Source organism: Quercus robur, chromosome 11 (genome assembly GCF_932294415.1).
Source record: "Quercus robur chromosome 11, dhQueRobu3.1, whole genome shotgun sequence".
Lineage (NCBI taxonomy): Eukaryota > Viridiplantae > Streptophyta > Magnoliopsida > Fagales > Fagaceae > Quercus > Quercus robur.
The window spans coordinates 17,838,292-17,858,936 of record NC_065544.1 but is presented as its reverse complement, the minus strand read 5'-3'; the positions used below and the strand labels follow the sequence as shown (position 1 = coordinate 17,858,936).

The following is a 20,645-nucleotide window of genomic DNA, read 5'->3' as shown; positions in this document are numbered from 1 at the left end:
CAGTATTTGCTTCAACAACTGTAATTGTGTCTTTTGGACTTAAGGTCATATATAGAGTACCAGTCTTCTTTCCACGAGCCAATACTCTGGCTCCCTTTGTAACCTTTCAAGTACCACCAACAAATAATATTGCATGCCCTTCATCATCAAGTTGTCCAATAGAAATTAGATTCCTCCTCAGGTCAGGAATATGTCGAACATTTTTTAGTAACCAAACAGACCCATTGGGCAACAATATACGGACGTCTCCCATACCCACAATATCCATGGCTATACCATCAGCCAAATATACCTTACCAAAATCACCTGCAGCATAGTTCTGTATGATTTCTCGGTATGGAGTGGTATGAAACGAAGCTCCTGAGCCCAAAACCCAATTATCAAGTGGACTGTCTACTGCAAGGAGTAATGCATCTTGTACCTCTTCTGTTACAACATTAGCAGAATCATCTTCATTCTTCTTCTTAGGACTTTTACATTGCCTCCTAAAGTGGCCTATTTTCCCATAGTTCTATCATTGTACTTGTTGGCCTGATCTAGATTTGTTTCTGTTCTGATTAGAATTTTTGGATTTTGATCTGCCCTGATTTGAATTTCTGTCATTACCTCTGCCTCTTATCTCAAGGTTTAGGGCAGAATCAGATCCTGAGGTTTCACCTGTATCTCTTCTGCGAATCTCCTCAGCCAGAATTAAATCCCGTATGTCATTGTACTTTAGCTTTTTCTTTCCTATAGAATTGCTTACTGCCATCCTCATTGCCTCCCAACTGTTTGGCAAAGAAGCCAAAACGATCAGTGCACAAATCTCATCATCAAAATCAATTTCTACAGATGACAACTGATTTGTGATAGTGTTAAATTCGTTTAGATGTTATGCTACTATTCCAGATGCCTTTCCTACTTCCTCTGCCATTGCCCCCATTCAAACCTAACCCTAGGCTTTGATACCAATTGTAGGGAATTAACTTGAAATTCCCAACCTGTGAGAAAACAAAAATAGAGAAGACACACGCCAAAGAAAAAATAATCACATGCACAAGATAGTATTTACGTGGTTTGGCAATTTGCTTACGTCCACGGAGTTGCAGGGATTTCACTATTATCAGGAAAAAATACAAAGTACGGTAGTACAGTTTTTCTCTTTCTCTAAAAAACTACAACAACAAAACCCTAATCACCAAAACACGTTTTCTACATCCTGCGCACAAGATTCACAATGGGCTACAGTTTGGGCCTGTCGGCCCTAGCCTCTGCTCCATGGACTAAGCCTAAGAAAATTTCTCATTAAAAACCACGCAACATTATTTGAGTCAGGTCGGGTCGTCAATCGGATCAAACATAACTAGACTCTACAAAGCCCAACATAACCAAGTATGCATAAATTGTACCTCAAAACTAAAAAGAAAAAAAAAAAAGGACAAAAACTCAAAATAAGATGAACAAAATTAGGACCAAAGCACATGCTCACAAATACCTTGTGCTTTGGCGCTGATGCTCATGGTATGTAAGAGAAAATTTGTTATTCCTATTCTATAAATTCATCACCCTTTTCACTTGAAAATATGAAACAAAAACACCTTAAAACACCTAAATTCTCTCCCAATCAATTCAGAAAATTTCCAAATAAATAATCCTTCATCAATTCCAAAGCTTCCCTTTAGTTTTAATTTCTAAATCCCTTTTTATTTCATTGTTTTTATGCTTCTAGTCGCTATAATGAATAGCATGCTTGTGTGATTGCCATTTAATCATGTTTGGGTGATTTTGTATATTTATAGACATGCATAATTAGGCTATGATTATTTTCAAGTTTATGTTGGTATGTAAGTATGTTAATTTTCATAATTAAATGAACACATCCATGCATCTATAAATGGGTACCCCCTTTTTAAAAAAATTACTTGATATATATATATATATATATATTTTGCAATTTATATTGTTCTTGAATTAAGCTTGTGATGGGGCAATGGATATCATGTTTGGGTGGGTATGTAGCTAATCACTTAATCTCTTTGTGATGAATATATACATATTACATATATGTTTAAAATTTGATGAATATGTTGAAGAGTGTATAAAAGAAAGAAAAAAAAACTGCACTAACCAAATTACATACTAGGTCTAAAAGTATAAAAGGATTAGCCCAAGCCAACCATGTTTATTTATGGCTAATATATATATATATATATATATATACCCAATTAGCCTCCTTTAGAATATTTCAAAATGATATTAGTTAAGATTCTTAATATTAATTTTTTTGGTAAATTCCATTAATAATATCTTGAGGTTTAAGCAAATGTGAATCAGGTTTAAGACATTTCAAAATTGATCAATTTGGTTCTTAAACAATTTAATCCCTAACACCGTTAACCTATGTTGCTCATTCTCTCTCTCTCTCTCTCTCTCTCTCTCTCTCTCTCTCTTGCCAACCTAACCCACTCTCCCCCCCTCTTCTCCCTCTATTTCTCTCTCTCATCCATGCCTTTCTTCTTCTCAATGGTGTATGGGTTTGGTGGTTGTGGGTTATGGTTTGGGTGGTTGTATTGTGGTGGTGGTGTGTTTCTGGCAGTAGGTGTCGGTTTGTTATGGGTTTTTTGGTGGTGGTGGGCTCCGATTTGTGTTAGGTTTTTATTTGTTTGGGTTTTGTGTCCGGTGATGGAGGGTTTCGATATTGGGTGGATTTGTAGTGGGGTGGTTGTGGGTAGGGTTGTGTAGCCAGCCCACCAGATTGACCTGATTTAACCCAACTTGTCGGGTTAGACCAATTTTTAGGGGTTGGTGGTTTGGGTTGAGTCATGAAATTTGTTTTTACAATGGGTCAGGTTAGGTTGTGAAAATTATTTTTACAGTGAGTCAGGTTGGGTTCGGGTCATAAGATTCACAAATCTACCTAATTGGACCCAACTCACCTAATTTAATATGTATTTAAATTTTAAAAAATATATTTAAAATATATTATACAATTTTTTTATTTATGTTTTTACCCCTCTTCCAAAATAAAACCTAAAGGTCCTAAACCCTAAGCTATCCTCATATAGTTTATATTGGTTTGGTGTTATGTTCATAATTATTTGGTTATAAATTTGTTATTATTTGTGGTGATGTTGTTCTAATTCTTAATTTACTATTAATAATAGTAGTTAAAAATAACTTGTCCATCCCAATCCTTGTGGGATGGGTTGGGTTGGATTTTTTTTGAACCCACCATGGTGGGTTGGGTTGAAAAAACCCTTCAACCCAACCTATGCACACACCTAGTAGTGGGTTTTTGATGCGATAGTGGAATGCTATATGTACCTTTTTAGACTCCTTAAACGCAAATAGATTAACCTAGTTATTTAGCCAAGTGATTAACTTAGGTAAATTATGCAGATCTAGGTTAACACAGATAAATCATATTATTGAAACAGTGCAGAAAATAAAAAACACAACGATATGATAACTTAGGAAAACCAAACAGGTAAAAAAACTTGGGGAGGATTTAACCTAGCTATCCTCAAGGTAAAATAGATCCACTACGAAAGAATTGAAGTTTTACAATAGCGACTTAGACCACCAACATCCTATTGCTACCTCGAGTAGAAAACTTACTACCACGACCACGTGACAACTCCGAGTCCACGGACTACTTCTTTCTTGGATTCACAGCAACCACAAGTACTCCCACTTGTGTTTCTCTTTAAGCTCTTTGTGCAGCAACTGAAACGATCACCAGGATCTCGACATCAATCTTGATCTTGATAATCCAAAGTATGTATGAAGGCAAACATCTCTAGATCTCACAAGAGATTCACATATACAACATAGACAACAACAGTAAAACGTGGTTAGGGTTTTTCCTTTTATACTTAAAACAAAACATTAAACCCTACACCTCATATGGGCTTAGGTTTGAGTTGGAAAATTCTGCAGAAAAACAATTTGCACGAGCTTTGATCGATTGAGTCTAATTTTCGATCGATCGAGCTTTGCAGATTTACACAATAAATCCTGCAATACACTCGATTCCAACTTTACACAAAACACACTTTGAGTAGCCTAAATCTAGACTAAATGTTTTGATTATGGTTTGCCAACATTACACATTAAAGTTCTAATACGGTAATTCCTAATTCCTTAGAACCTAACATTACAGGTTTTTTGGATTTAGGTTTGACTGAGTTTTATGGTTTGTGGTGGTGGTAGATCTGAATTTAGAAAGGGATAAAGACAAATGAAGGGAGAAGGGTAACAGAGAGGGATGAAACTTCATTTGGGGTTTGGGAATTTACAGTGGCCGCGAGCTTCGACTCGGAGATTTTCCTCAGAAACTTATAATCTTTTGTCATTGGTCAACTTTGGTTGTGTTATGAGAAGATAAGAATTTTTTTGCTTGCTTTCTAGATGGAGTAGGAGAGAGTCACACTGAAGAGAGAGAAACTAACAGAGGACTTAATGGTATTAGGGATTAAATTTTCTTTAGGGACCAAATTGGTCAATTTTGAATGTTTTGGATCTAGTTGGCATTAGCCCAAATCTTAGGGTATATTAGTGAAATTTACCCTAATTTTTATTTTGAGGAAAAAAAAAAAAACCTAAGAATCTTTTAATATATTTCTTTTTTAGGTGGAAGAATTACCGATATCAATGAGGTTAAAAATGCTAAATGCTATTTTTTAGCATTTTTAACACCTCAAATCATAAAAACTTACCTACAATAAAGATGCTAAATACTAAATATTTTAGCATTCAACTATAGTGAGCTGTTATTGATAACAGCTCATTGTAGCTAGATTGTAAACAATTTTTTTTATTTTTTATTTATTTTTTTATTTTTTATTCCTTCTCTAATCTCTCTCACTATTCTCTTCTTTCTTTTTCTCTCGCCGGTCTTACTTCTTCTCTCTTTTCTTCTTTCACCGACACCAACAACTGAAAAATTACGGTGGTAGTGGTGGTGCTATTGTGGTGTTGAAGTTTTATTTATTTATTTATTTTTGGCTGTAACTTGTGATTTTGATGGTGTTTGTTTTGGCTGGTGGTGTTGGTTTATTTTAATGGATTTTGTGGTGGGTTATTGAAGATGGTGGTTGTTGTGGTGGTAGTTTTGTTTTGGGTTTTTTTTGCCGTGGGTTGTGGCTGCCACAATGGTGGTGGTGGGGGCTAATGGTGGTTGTTTTGGGTTTTTTGCAGTGGGTTGTGTCTTCCATGATGGTGCTAGTGGTGGTAAACGTGGTTGGTGGTTGGCGGAAGTTCCAATTTGTGGGTTTTTGGTGGTTCCCCTTTTTTTTTTTTTTTTTTTCCCCTCCAATGGTGGTGGCCGATTGCAGGGGTTGGTGGCAGTGGATGTGGGTTTTGATTGGACTTACGATGTGGGTTTGTTGTGTTGTTGATTTTTTTGTTTATGGCGGTTGTTTTTGTTAGGTTTTGATTGGATTTATGGTGTGGGTTCTCTGATCGGGTTTATGGTAGTTGTTATGGCTATAGTGGTGGTTGAGTGAGTTTTGTAGCTAGTGGGTTGTGGTGGGTGGTGGGTTTTTTTTTTTTTTTGGTGGTGGTTGAGTGGATTTTATGGCTAGTGGGTTAGGGTGGCTGGTTTTTTTATTTTTTTTTTGTTTTAGGTGGTGGTGGCTGATGGTGGGTGTGGCTGTGGGTTTGCTGGGTTGAGGGATGAGAAGAAAGATGAGATATGAGTTTGGATTGCTTTAGGAGGAGAGAGACACATAAAAAAGAATATTTAATGAAGTGGGAAAAAAAAGAAGCTTTGATATATTTTTTTTTTTGAGCAACATTTGGTGTATTGTAAAGTGAGGTGTTAAATGCTATAAAGTGACCTTTTGAGATGTTAAATGCTAAAATTTTTAAAAATCTTGATAAGAATGATCTAAGTAATATTTGCCATCCTACAAATTTTGTTGTGAGTGAATGGATGCCCTAAGTCCAACCCACAATGGATTTGTGTTTATATTCACGAGCATCTTGCACATGGAGTGATGTTAAGACCATAAGTTTTTGCTACAATTTTTGTCAAAACATGCTTACGTGGTATGTCATGAGTGATAAAGTTTTAAATCCACTACTTTTACTCTATCACTTACAACTTGTCACATAAGCAAGTTGTGACATGACAAAAGTTGTTGGTCAAGTATCTTTTGTTGCACATGTAGTGTGTGTTTGGTTTCAAATTAAAAAGCCAGCTTATTTTACGAACAAAATGGGCTTTTGCCCTTTTCAGGAAAATTAATTAGTCTTTTTCCCTTCTTCCCAAACTAAATAGGGAAATGCCCCTCTTTTGAAAATCGAGTTTCTCAAAATCGAGTTAAGTCCTATAGTGACGTTTTCAAGGACCTATAGTGACGTTTTTAAGGACCTATAGTGGTGTTTTGTAACTCGATATTCATGAAATCGAGCTATAGGCAATTTTATTGCCTATAACTCGATTTCATGGATATCAAGTTATAAAACGTCACTATAGGTTCTTAAAACGTCACCATAGGTCCTTAAAAACGTCACTATAGGGCTCCATAAATTTTTTTTTTTTTTAACTCAATTTTGAGAAACTCGATTTTCAAAAGAGGGGCATTTCCCTATTTAGTTTGGGAAGAAGGGCAAAAGGCTAATTAATTTTCCCAAAAAGGGCAGAAGCCCATTTTGTCCCATATTTTACTATTCAGCTTATTTTGCTAATATTTATGGGCTCTGCTGAACTTTTTGGTACTATTCATGGGTCTCATTATACTATTTCAGCTAAATTTTATATTTATTTACTGTATTCCAGTAAAACGTTTTCAATTCCAACAAAATAAATACATTCCGAACATGTCGTCAGATTATATTTTTCGCAGTCTTTTGCTCTGCTCCGGGCCACACATTTGAATTTGACTCAACTACATAAAGTTCCTAAATAAAATAAAATAAAAGATTCAACCACAAGAAATTTCTTTGCTTTTTCCTCTCACTTTCCCGGTCTCTCTTATCATACGGCGCCTCGAAAGTCGAAAGCTGTTTAAGAAATGCCAATTCTTTTTTAATCTCACATACTTTCAATCACAGTGGCAGACCCATGTACGGTAGCAACATGTGGGTAGAATTTTTTTATAATATCCTTAAGTCCTTCATTGCGAAAATTAAAATAGTTTTTACTTAATGAATTACGAAACTATATGCTAAAAAATATGTCATTTAATGCAAATTTCATTCATATAAGAATTTTAATTACACACAAATTTATAGTAGCTATCCTCAGTTGGTCTTCAAGCTTAACTTTGATGTAGCAGTGTTTTCAGGCCTCAACAAATCTGGTTTTGGTGCTATTATATGCAATGAGAAAGGAGAAGTTATGGCAGCCATGACAGCTAAGAGTTCGGAAGTGTTTTGCAATGAGGAAGCTGAACTACTTGCCTGTAGGAAAGTGATTGAGTTTGCAGTGGATGTGGGTTTCTCAGAATTAGTTACTGAGGGAGATAACAACTCAGCCATGACAGCTATTTCAACGCTGAAGATTGATCAGTCCTTGTTAGGGAATGTGGTTGGGGATATTCAACATATGAGTCGTAATTTGCTGTGGGTAAGGATTGATTGTTTTAGAAGAGGGGGAAATCGGGTTGCTCATGTATTAGCCCAATTTGCTAGGAATATTACTGAGGATATGTATTGGATGGAAGATGTTCCTCCAATAGCTAGAGAAGCTTTGTACCAAGATGCTAATTTTGTTGAGTAAATGAATGATATGCTTCTGTTTCAAAAAAAAAAAACATATGAAATATCAAATTTTCTATAATAATTTCTTAGATCCTATTTTTTAAAGGCAATATCTATTTACTAAAAACTTTTGAGAATAATAAATGAATATCCTTATCTTACATTTTATGTGTCTAGTTAAGATGCTTAGCTTACTTGGTTTTTACTAAACACCATTTTATGCAAGAAAATAAATAAATAAATAAGCAATATAAGAAAATGCATATGTGCATTTTGAGTGTCTGTTAAACAAAAATATAGGTTTAGAAGATTAAAACCTAATAAATTAGTGTTCTTTAGGTAATAAGTAGAACACTCTATATCATGATTTCAACTTCTCAAGCATGACTACAACATAAATAGACACAAATTTCAATATATAAACACAAACTTCCAACAATACAAAGAAGCACAAAATAACAGGTGTAGCAAAATGGTGATAGTGCACCAAGACATAGATAGACAACATAACTGACAAAACTGTCAATGAGACAGGTTAACATGACCATGATATGCAAACAGATACAGCATTCGAACATTTAGAGCAGATAACATAAATCACTCTACTAGAGATATGAACAAGGGGAAAATATTTCAACATGAAGAAACCAATCATCCACACTAGAGCACATGGTTGAGAGACATACATTATGTTATCATAAAAACTCAGTAACCAATACCGAACACCAACATCAATACTTAAGCAAGTGTAATGAGTAAGTCAAATAGACACCAAACCCATTTAAGAAAAGATTTTCAGACTCAATAATAGGCAAATATCAGAACAATGAAAAACACATTGTGACTGCTCAGCATGAAAACAAGTGAGAACAATATCAAATAAGACACGCCATACCCATTACACAAAGAGAGAAGTATTTCGAACACAATATCAGTCCAAACGGTAACAAAAAATATGCAGGAAAACGGAAAACGAGATTGAGAAAGCAAAACCCATACCTTTTCTTGATGATTTGGATAAGAAATGAAGCACCAATGAGGTTTGAAAATGGATTCACGAAGTGTTTGGAAGGAAGATAGTTTAGAGAGAAGATGAACAGTCACAAAAGATCGAGGGAAAACTGAAAAGAGGTTTAAAAACTGCTCCTGTTTCTGCCAAACACGTGATTTTCGCGACTTGATTAAGTCGCCACACAGTCGCCAGCTCAAGCCGCCAAAGCACTCAAGAACAAAAATTTGAAAATTTTTCTAAGTGTTTTTCGCGACTGGAAGGTTTACCCGCGAGTGAGTCGCGAGCTGAGCCGCGAAAATCTCTAAGTGAGCCTCGCGACTAGACCTTCCACTCGCGAACAAGTCGCCAAAAATGACCAGCGAAGAGGCGACTGAGGCTCGCGACTTGACATACCCGCGACTGAGCCGCCAAAGCAGGGCAAAACAGGATTTTTGAAATTTTCAGATTTTTCAAACAAAATACTTTCCAAAAACACCTAAAACACTCAAAAATCTTTTTGTGCTTGAATTAACAAAGATTGAGCATGTGAAAACACATTTCATCAAGTACAATCACACAAATGAATATGGCATTTATTGAACATAAACTTGTGTGTTGTGTGTGGATATCAACAATGAGATAGTCCTTCGTCTAATGTGAAGCTTCAATGATCGATTCAACCAAGGCATACACAATTAGCACTAGATCATGTGACCTATCTCAATTATAGAAATATGTATATATGACCTCCCACAAAACTTGATAACATGACTTGGAGCTTTACATTTTACTCCACTATTAATCATAACATTTGATCTTTTTGATCTTTTGAGGCAATCACCTCTCATTGTGAGAGTGATATTTGACATTTCACTTTAATGAACAAGCCTTTGGCTTTTTGAATAAACATTCATTTTAATATAAGGTCGCTTACCCTTTTTCCTAGTCGAATACTAGAATGTGCGACAGGCTTTTGCAGCTCAATATCTCTTTTCATTTGGAGATTTACATTTGGTGAGCTCTTTTTAGCAAAACAAAAATAAAGAGTGGGAAGATATATAGACACAAGTCTATGCATGTCTCAAGATCAACATAACCATTCACGAATCATTCATGACAAGTTTGAAGATCTATTTACAACAATCACATAGATTTCAAGATTTTTCCCACAGTGATATAAGTGCATGAAAACAAGCAATGCTCGAAAATGCACAAAGCCATTAGCACAAAGGTACAAGACAAAACAAGTTTTGAGACAAAACTCAACAAAGTCAATCAAGCTTTTTGATTTTCTAATATTTTATGTGATTTTTGGATTTTTGACACAAGAAACAAAAAGATTGATAAAACAAAATTAAAAATATTCACAAGTAGACAAGCAAACAACCAACATCAAAAACAGCAAGCAAACCAAACAAACATTGTCACAAAGCATAGGAAGTATTAATGCATGGATATGTTGTAATGCTTATGCATGAGTACCCTTTTTCACCCACACGTCACTTGCATTTGGGGTGATTTCCTTATAGGATTGGGTACGAGAGTTAGGGTTTTCAAACCTTCGTGAGAAGCTTTCCAAGCAGTTGGTGAATGCACCAATCATCTTCATCACGTTCATCATTCCGGGATCTCCATTTTGATCTCTAGATTGATCACCTGCCCAAATTCTCCTATCATTTCTGGGTCCTCCTGACCTTTGAGGAGTTGCACTGTTCTTTGCTCTCAGCTTTTGGCAATTTGGTCGAGTATGCCCTTGAAGTCCGCAATAATGGCACACACAAGTTCCTCTAGGACCTCTTTTTGGTCGTGGACGTGACTTGGCACGAGATTCAGACCTGCCCACAGACTGATTACGGGGATTCAGCATCCGTTGGTTCACCACATTCTTCTTCTCCTCCACCTCGAGCTTCTCACCAGTAAGGTCAGCTACAACTGGATCTTTAGCCTTTACAAACTTCACTTCTTTAGTGACATTTCCAGATGAACTACTTCCTCCGGTATATCCCAATCCGGATTTGTCTGAAAAGCTCTTTTGAGATGATATAACATCATCTAGCTTCTTGGTGGTGACCCTCTCTATTTTAGCATTTGCTTGCACAACCTCATTCTCAAGAAATCTCACTTTTGTGTAAGTTTCGGACAACTCACCATTCAGTGTTTCTATCTCACATTTGGCCTCCCTATATCGAATTAGGAGACTTTTGTAGTCCTCCTCAGCCTTCTTCATTTTTCTCACAGCAGCCTTGGCCACCCTTGTGTACTGACCCGACTTCTCCAAGAGTGAGTTACAATTCTCTTGAAGATTTGCTGTGCTTTCATCTTCTTCAGCATCTGATTCTTCAACAATTCCTAGTGATTCATCATCACTATGTTCTCCAAGGTCTCGTACAAGCAGATTCAACTCATTTGAAGACTCAACATGAGCAATAGTCATAAAAGCCGAATAGTTCCCCTCTCCATCACAGCTCTCTTTAGATTCTGAGTCAGACGAATCCGAGTCACTCAAGGTCGTGGCATACACTTTACCTTTCGATTTCAGATAATTCGGACATTCCTTCTTAAAGTGTCCATGCCCGTTACATTCGAAACAAGTGACACCTTGTGTGGGTTGGGATTCTTTTCCATCTTTCCTTTTGAATTCCCTCTTCTCCCTTCCAGAACTTTGGAATTTTCATTTATCATCAAATTTGCCATTATTTTTGAATTTCAAGAACTTTTTGAAATTTTTGACAAGGTATGCAACATCTTTGTCAACCACATCTTCTCCCGATGAGTCTTGATCTTCCACCTTCTCATTAATGGTCTTTAGAGCAAGAGATTTACTCTTCCGTTGTTTGGGCAGCGACATCTCATAAGTTTGCAGAGAACCAACCAGCTCCTGTACTTTGATGTCATCAAGGTCCTTGCTCTCTTCAATTGCTGTCACTTTAGCACGAAAACTTTCCGGCAATGATCGAAGGATCTTCCTTACAATCTTTGAGTCCTCCGTTTTCTCCCCCAAGTTGAACTTACTGACCACCACCTCATTTAGCTTCCCATAGAAAGAGTCAAAAGACTCATCCTCACTCATTTTGAGCTCCTCAAACCGAGTGGTCAGCATTTGCAACTTGGTGTCTTTCACTTTCTTCGTGCCTTCATAGGCGGTTTCCAAAATCTCCCATGCTTCTTTGGCAACGGTAATATGAGAAATCCTGTGAAATTCATCTGGAGACACACCACAGAAAATAGCATTGAGTGCTTTACTGTTAGCATTAGATGCAGCAAGTGCTGCCTTATCCCATGTGGATTTGGCTGCCTCAGGTTTGGTCCAACCAATCTCAACAGCATCCCAAACGGATTCATCAATAGAACACAGAAAAGCTCTCATGCGAACCTTCCAAAAAGCATAATTACTACCATCAAAATATAGAGGTGCATTTAGGGATTGAGACCTATCCATCTCAAAAGGGAGTCAAGGATCACACAATGGTAATGAAACCAATAGCAGTGTACCCGCTCTGATACCAATTGAAATTTCAAAAACGTGTACAAAACACATTTGAACGTTTAGACCCCCAAATTACAACTTAACCAATACAAGAAATATGTCAAACAACTAGTGTGCGGAAACTTAACACATGCTATAATACGAAATTGGCTAAAAACTATCTAAGCCATAACAAAATAAAACCACAGCAGATAATAAAAAGGCAAAGATAGAGAGGAAGGAAGATGCAAACACAAAGACAACACGCGATGTGTTATCGAAGAGGAAACCGAAGCCCTCGGCGTAAAACCTCTCCGCCGCCCTCCAAGCGGTCAATAATCCACTAGAAAATGTAGTTGGGATACAAGGACAGCAATAGACCCTCCAAGCCTAATCTACCCAATGCACCTAAGCCCTCCAAGCTTCTTGCTCCAACGAGGTTGCGCCGAACCTTTTTCTTTTCTAGCTTCCCGGATTCCGCTACTAGACCGTAGCATCAACCAATGAAGATTGGTTCCTTCCTAACTGCTTCCCAGAAGTCCAAACAACTGTCTCACAGTGATGATGATGGTGAGAACCAGGTTTGGTATAATGCCTCTCAAGGATTTGACAATGGAGAGGAAGAGAGTAGAGGAATTTGAAGAGACTCGAAGGTATAGATTGTGGGTGAAACAATCTTGTTTTTCTTTAGGGTTTCTCTCTCAAAATTCTCTCTGGAAGCTCTCTTTCAATCGTGGGTAAAAGGGGTATTTATACTGGAGTGGGAGAGGAATGTGAAACGTCAGGTTTTACAAAACAGGGGTGGCTCGCGGCTTGACCTCACGGCTTGACTAAGTCGCGAGATCCAGTCGCGAGTTAACCGTATGGCCAGTTATCCTGTTTTGTCCTGTAGTGCTCCAGCTTGCATGACTGTTCATCTTCCAGCATGCTTGGCACGTGTGCTGCTTCTGACGGCTTGCAGCCGCGAGTCCCAGCCGCGAGTCTCTGTTTTCTTGCACACTCTTGAGCAAACTTCACTCTATCTCACTCACTACCCTTACAACAAACCCACCTAAATACAGGGTTACTAAATGCTGAATTACAAGCATATTTGGCACGGAATAAAGCCAATTAGATGGTTGAATAAATTCAACCTTACAAAACTAATTGATCTTTCGAATCTGCAAGGTCAACTCTAGCTACAAGTTGATAAAACTCTCGAGTATACTCATCTATAGATTGTGTACCTTGCCTAAGATTGTGTAGTTGTTGATATAATGTACGCATAAAATTATGGGGTAAGAATGCAGCACGCATATGTTTCAAAATTTTTCCCAAGTATTGATTTTAGATTTACCTTGGTGAATACGGCTTTGCTTTAATTGTTGCCACCATGCAGCAACACGTCCTCTGAATTTGGTCGCCACCAAAGAAACTCTTTTGTCTTGTGGCACCTCCATAAACTCCAAAATTTCTTCAACCGCAGCAACCCAATCTAGGAATTCTTCAGGTTGTAAATAACCTTTGAACTCTAGAATATCTAATTTGAACCCAAATTCCCATTTATTTGAATTGTATGAAACCAAGGGTTTCTCCCTCCTCCTTCTATGTCCAGCAAACGGATTTTCCATCTCATCCTCAACATTATAGTCTACCTCATCTTCCTCCACAAAACGTAGAGTTTTGACTACAGTTTCGAGGCTGGTTAACAATGGCTAAGGCAGCGCTTCAAACTGCTCTTCCATCCGCTGAAAGTGTGCTTTTAGTTGTGTATTGCGTGCAATCTCATCGCATTCATACTCACCATCTACAGTAGTGTGCCTTCCCCCATGTGATCCTCGTGCCATGGTAGGAACCTAACCGTACTCTGATACCAACTAATGCAGCGTAGGCGTGTAGAAGTAGAATCTATAACACACAAATACTACAACTCTTCCACTATACCTAAGTTCTACAAGAACACTAGGCTAATAGGCAAAATAATAGAGAAAACCTCTCTAGCAAACTTTTATTCAAAAACACATAACATAAATAACATCTCTATAAAGAGTATTTATAGGAATAGAATTTCTCCTACTCCTTTTAGGAAAAGAAATAATAAACCTATTTCTACTTGAGAAAGGAAAAACAATTTAACTAGTAAAAGAAAAACAATTAAAATCCCAATTCAACTAGGAAAAGGATTTTAATTCAAAGTACTAGAGTAAATAAATCCTAATTCAAATAGGAAAAGGAAAACAATAAAAACTCTTTGTTCTTCATAACGTGATTTGCATCAAAGGGCAAAAGAAAGAAAGAAAAAAAAAATTGCATAGTGACAAATTTGTCCAAAATAAAAGAGACAAAAGTCATATGAGGTTGCATAGGGGACAATCTTGAAGAAATAGAAGAAAAAAAAAATGATAGAGACAAAAGGCCATAGAAAAAAAAACCAAGAACGGTTTATTTTTATTTATATATATATATAGAAAAACCAAGAACGTTGCATATGGACAAGAGTAGTATTTTCTTTCAAACTCTGCTATTTTTGTGTATCTTAGCATTCCCGTTGTGCAATTTGCAGCAAACAAAACACTAAAAGACACCTACCAGCAGCTCATCTATATCAATGTAGTAAATGGAAAAAACTTGGGTGCTTGGGAGCAATGTTCCTTCTCTCACACCATGGAGCTCACCCCTCATGTGAGAAAGGGAACATTGCTCCCGAAACATGTAAGAATTACCTGTAATAAACAATACATGTTACTATAAAAATATTTAAAGATAAAAAGAATGCTAAAATATATTCATTTCATTTATTATTTTATACTAGTAGTGTTACATATACAAACAATGTAACATTTTTTTTCACACATGTTGCGAACCAGCTTTTACTAGTTTTTATCTGTACTCTCAACATCACTTTTTTTTTTTTTTACTAACATTCTGCCACAACAAAATACACAAATTTTGTCATGGTCTCAAGTCAAACCTCTCTTTTCTCTCTCTAGACTCAAACCTCCATAGCTAGGACTAAACTTGAGCTTCACCATCACTCATCACCGCCATTGCAATGGTGGATTCTTTTCAACCTCTTTAGACAGAATTAGACTTCTCCCTTTTCTCTAATTCTTTTTCTCCCTCTCAAACCCTCTCCTTAACTTAGTTCATCCAAACCTATAAAACCCTTGTTTGAGCTTTTCTAAAGTGGTGACAGTGGGTTTTGTTGGTTGATTTTGATTAAATGATTTGGTGTTGTTGCGTGGGTTTTGCTATGACGTGGTGGTGATTTGGTTGTTTGATAAATTTGACAATGTGGGTAGGCATGGTCTCGGTGTGGATCATGCCATCTCTGTTGGTTATGGTGGCTGGGGTTGATGGGTAGGGCTGTTGTGAGTATAAGCGCCCGTGACAAGTGGTTTTCTTGTAAAAAGTACACCTCAGTCTAGAGTGGACTAGGGGGAGGGAGTAAATGAAGTCACCAACTAGGTTAGGTCTAGGAACCATGTGTATAGTACTCATATGTGAATGACTGATATTACCAGAGCACGTGTTCGGAGTTTAGGTATAGGGATGTAAAGGTGTTACGCACCCAACCTCACTCGACTCGTAGGTCAGCCTCAACTCATTGTATTCCAAATCCTAATCCCATCAAATGGTCTTTTAATAGATTATTTTATTCATACACTCACACTAAGCCTATCCTAATATTCATCTAACACACAACATGGCATCTCAATCATAGCATGACATACATCCTAACATTCATCTAACAATTCATGCTTTATATCCAAGGGCGATAAGCATCACATGACAACATTATTAATAAGGTAGTAGCATCAACAAAGCATCCAATCAAACATATTTAATTGTTCAAGCATAGCATCATGGCATCAATCAAGCATATTCATCATGTTCATCAATCATATCATACTCATTATCTCAATTAAATTCATGTTCATGTAATTATGCATGACCTACCTTATTTACCTCACTGCATCATAGTACCTATGCATTAATGCATCTTATGATTTTATGCATGTTCATATCGTTCATACAAAGCATAAACCCTAATCATTAATCTAACAATCCAGACATATAAAACATGTTATTCTACTTATTTTAGACCTAAACATGTGAAAACTAAGCTAACATAAACTAAACATGTGATTAAACACAAAGCAAAACAGTTAAAGCAGTAAGAACCCTAAATTTGGGTTTCTGGGCACGAGTATATGTTTTTATACATGAAGTATGCGTACGCATGCTCAAAGCAGGCGCACACATACACACCCAAAAACACATTTTTAAAGCAATAACCAAAACAACAATTTAAACACAACCTAGCATGTTTCTAATACGAAAGTTGTAAACCTAAACTAACAAAAAAGATATTAAAACAGTAATTAAGGTGATAAACAAACAATAAACAAAAAAAAAATTTGAGAGAGATAAGGTTGGACCATTACCTCAAACACAAGAGCTCCTATGAGCTTTAATTTGACCGTTCCCCTTAATCAATCTAATTAAGACAAAACCAGAAGGTTAATAAGCTTAAAACTTGAAGATCAAGACCAGAATAGGTTCCAACTAAGTAGACTTTAACTTGAGGATGTTTTAGACAATGGCTATGGTAAGAAGGGGGCTAGAATTAGGATGAGAGAGAGAGAGAGAGAGAGAGAGAGAGAGAGAGGAACGTGAATCTAAAACTAAATGTGAAACCCATTCTTTTTCTTTCTTTAAATTTATTACGGGTTAGGTTGGTTTCTATGGGTTAGTAAATATGGAACCCAAACCCGAAATAGAAAACCCATACTTTTAATACAAACAGACCCACACTCGACCTGTTTGGGCATTCGAATCCACCCATGGGCCTTCTAGTTGAATTAGGTTGGACAGGTGGGTCGAGTTTAATGGGTTGATGGACAGCCCTAGCGATGGGATCTTTGGATTGCTGTTGCTGGTCTATATAAATTAAAAAAGATAAATTATTTTAATATGATTAAATGTAAAATAAAAATTTGATGTAAAGTGTGTTGTTGAAGAGATAATATAAATATATTAAGTGGTTTTTGGTGATGAATGTATTTTTAAAGAAGCCATGATAATGCTACATTTGAATCTCACTCAACTACTTAAAGTTTCTCAATTACCTTTCACTTTTCAGTTCTTATCCTCCTGGATAGAGTGAATTAAGAACACTCTCCAGGTTAGAGAGAAAAAAAAAAGTGGTTTTTTTTTTTTTTGTTTATTCAAGACACTTACAACAAGAAAAGTTGCGATTTTCTTTAGCATGGTTATTTAAGTGCAACTACCACAACTAATACAAAGATTTGAACTATTCAGACCACAACAGAGGAGATCCTGTTATGTTCTTGCTTTCATTAGGTTTCTAGAGAGGTATTATTATATTTTTCAAATTTATTGTGAATTCAAGTTTTGGACATAAACATGGTCATTGAAATCTTTATTTTATTTTGGCAGATTGGTCTAATTTGGTTTCAAGATTTTTCCCTCTATGGCTTTTCTTGTAATTTTGTGTGTTCATGTGTTATTGATTTTGACGGTGCTTTGTGTGAATTTTGTTTGCTTTAAATTTTCTTTATGGAGATTTATTTATCCCAACAAATTTATGGCAGGTGTCCTCTTTGTGAAGTGACTCAAAACTTTTATTATTTATCCCACCAAATTTATGGCAGGTGTCCTCTTTGTGAAGTGACTCAAAACTTTTATAATTTTAACCAGATTGCATAAAACAAAACCAAGAAATACTTGGTATCCAAGCTCCTATATTGCAGCCCTCAAGCCATATAAAAGCTGAGTCATTGACCACATTATTTTCATTTTTGCAGGGTACCCCAAACCATGGTTTCTCTAAAAGCGATGCTTACATCATTGATAAAAAATTTCTCAGCTGCTTTTGTGATTCTAGGAAATAAATTCATACCTCCTGCAGTCCGCTCTCTCTTCTCCATCGTTGTACATTTTTTCTTTACGCCTCAATTCACTCTCATCATTGAACAGAATGCTGGTCTCAGCAACAATCAAATCTATGAAGCTGCCACAATCTACCTACGTACCAAGATTAGTTATTCATCAAAATCAAAATGTATCAAAGTAAGCAAAACCAACAGGCAAGAGAAACTATCCATTGATATTGTAGAGGGTGAAGAGGTTATTGATCACTTTGAAAACATTAAGCTCAAGTGGAGGTTAAATTCGGTAAAAGAAGAGAAAGCTGCTCATCCTCATTTTTTTTACGCTTGTCTTTGATAAGATATACGAAAAGGATGTGCTAGAGTCTTATTTACCTTATGTAATAACTCGTTTTGAGGAAATTCAAGAAGAAGAAAAAGAAAAGATGCGTACGATAAAGCTTTATAGCCGTGATTGTGGCCGTGAAGGTATTAGGTATACCTGGTGGTGAATGGGGCTCTATTAATCTAGAACATCCAGTTACATTTGAGAAGTTGGCAATGGACCCAAAGCTGAAGAAGATGGTCAAGGATGATTTGGACAGGTTTACGGCCCTCCGGATACCGGTAAATCAAGCTTGATTGCTGCCATGGCTAGTTTCCTCAAGTTTGATATCTGTGATTTGAATCTTTCCGGCGGAAGGTACTCGGATTCAGACTTGAGAAAGGCAATGCTTTCAACATCTAATCGTTCAATACTGGTAATTGAGGATATAGATTGCGGTGCAGAGTTGGAAGATCGAGAGCAAGAAAAGATCTCTAAATACTTCTTTCACAAAGGTTACCTTTCTTTATTCACATAAAAACTAGTTGCAATTACTCCACTATATATATATATATATATATATATATATATTGAGAATTAACAATTACTCCAATATGTAGTTTACTAGTAGTCAAGTATGGTGGAAATTAGATTGTTATACACTTTCAGACAGTTTTCAAGTGATTCTTACGTGGATTTAATTTGATAAATGTGTGTTGTGCGGATCTAAATTGAGTCGAAAATCGGATTTTTTTTAATGAGAAGATTGTATGTTTATCCTATTGAAATGGACAATAAATTTTTACAATAAGCTTCAATTATAACTCTTTTTTAGGAAAAAAGTGTTATAATTGAAATTTCTTATAATCATTTGACTTGAGTTTTATTTATTTATTGTTTGTTGTATAACACAAATATGAGTAACACTTACTCATATTTGTAGTATACAACAAACAAAAAATAAATAAAAGTCAAGTCAAATGATTATAAGAAATTTCAATTATAACACTTTCCTCTTGCTATATAATTGATTGCCACTCATTTTACTTTGTTGATTTAAGTGTCACTGAATCAGTTTATGAAATATTATTCATTTTTCAATGACTCAAGTATGTGAGCTGTTTTTTTTTTAGATTTGGCTATAATTTGTATGAGATATTTAGCTCAATGAGTCTAATTAATTTCTGTTGGAAAATTTCCCTACCATTGGATAGTACTGTGTTAGTTTTGAATCTGAGAATTAGAATTTTTGAAAAAAAAAAAAGGGAATAAGGTTACCTACTAATCATCTCTCTTAAATCCCATGGAAAAGTTGTGTATGTACAACTTTTACTAAATACATATGTTATGAACTATGTCAACAACTAATACCACTATCACACTAGCTAATGCAAATGACATACTCTTATGCTTTCATCTAACAATATTTACTTTCATGTTTTTTTTTTTTTTTTTTTAGTTCACACTTTCGGGTTTATTGAACATCATAGATGGATTATGGTCGAGCTGTGTAGATGAGCGAATTATTGTGTTCACCACCAATCATAAAGACAAGCTTGATCCAGCTTTGTTGCGCCCAGGCCACATGGACGTGCACATGCACATGTCATATTGCACCATGGATGGGTTCAAGCTGTTGGCTTCTAATCTTCTTAATATCGAAGGTGACCACCAACTCTATAGAGAGATTGAAGGATTATTGAAGAATGTAGAGGTTATCCCAGCTGAAATTGCAGAGGAACTTTTGAAGAAAGATGATCCTGATGTTTCTCTTAGTCTTAGAGGAATTGTCGAATTTCTCGAGGAAAAAAAGACTTGAGAATGCAATAAGCATGTGATGGGTTTGTGGAGGATATCATGTCTGGGTGGGTATAGCTATGTATGAATTATTTTGCTTCTCTTTATATATATGTTGTTAATCGCTCTCTGTTAGCTACTATTGTAAGTTTGTAACCCGTGACTCTATGTAGTCTCTTTTCATTTACTAATAAATTGACCTTTGGGTCTGGTTTTTTAAAATAAATAAAAAAATAAAAATAAAAATCTCTTTGAGATGAATATATACATGCATGTATGTTCAAAATTGGATGAATATGCTTAAGAGCGTATGATGAACGTGCATGATATATTGGATGGGTATGTTTGGATGTCGAGATTTATTATATCTGATACATGTGAACTTAATTTTAATTCACTACCATTAATTATTTACTTAGCATGAGTTTATTTTCTTTGTGATTTTTCACCATGTACGTATGGGTTTACTTTACATGCTAACTTTCAGGTTATAGTGTAAAATTCCAT

The 20,645-nt window shown here is 36.0% G+C and overlaps 1 protein-coding gene across 1 annotated transcript in view; it reads left to right on the top strand.

Moving 5' to 3' along the window:
• Window positions 1–20,185, top strand: part of LOC126706286 (AAA-ATPase At2g18193-like) — a 61,793-nt gene extending 41,608 nt beyond the window's left edge. The window contains exon 3 of the mRNA XM_050405687.1: window positions 19,801–20,185. Within this exon, the coding sequence (XP_050261644.1) occupies window positions 19,801–20,160 (360 nt within the window). The 3' untranslated portion in view covers window positions 20,161–20,185. The remainder of the gene's footprint in view (window positions 1–19,800) is intronic.
• Window positions 20,186–20,645: the final 460 nt, after the last annotated feature.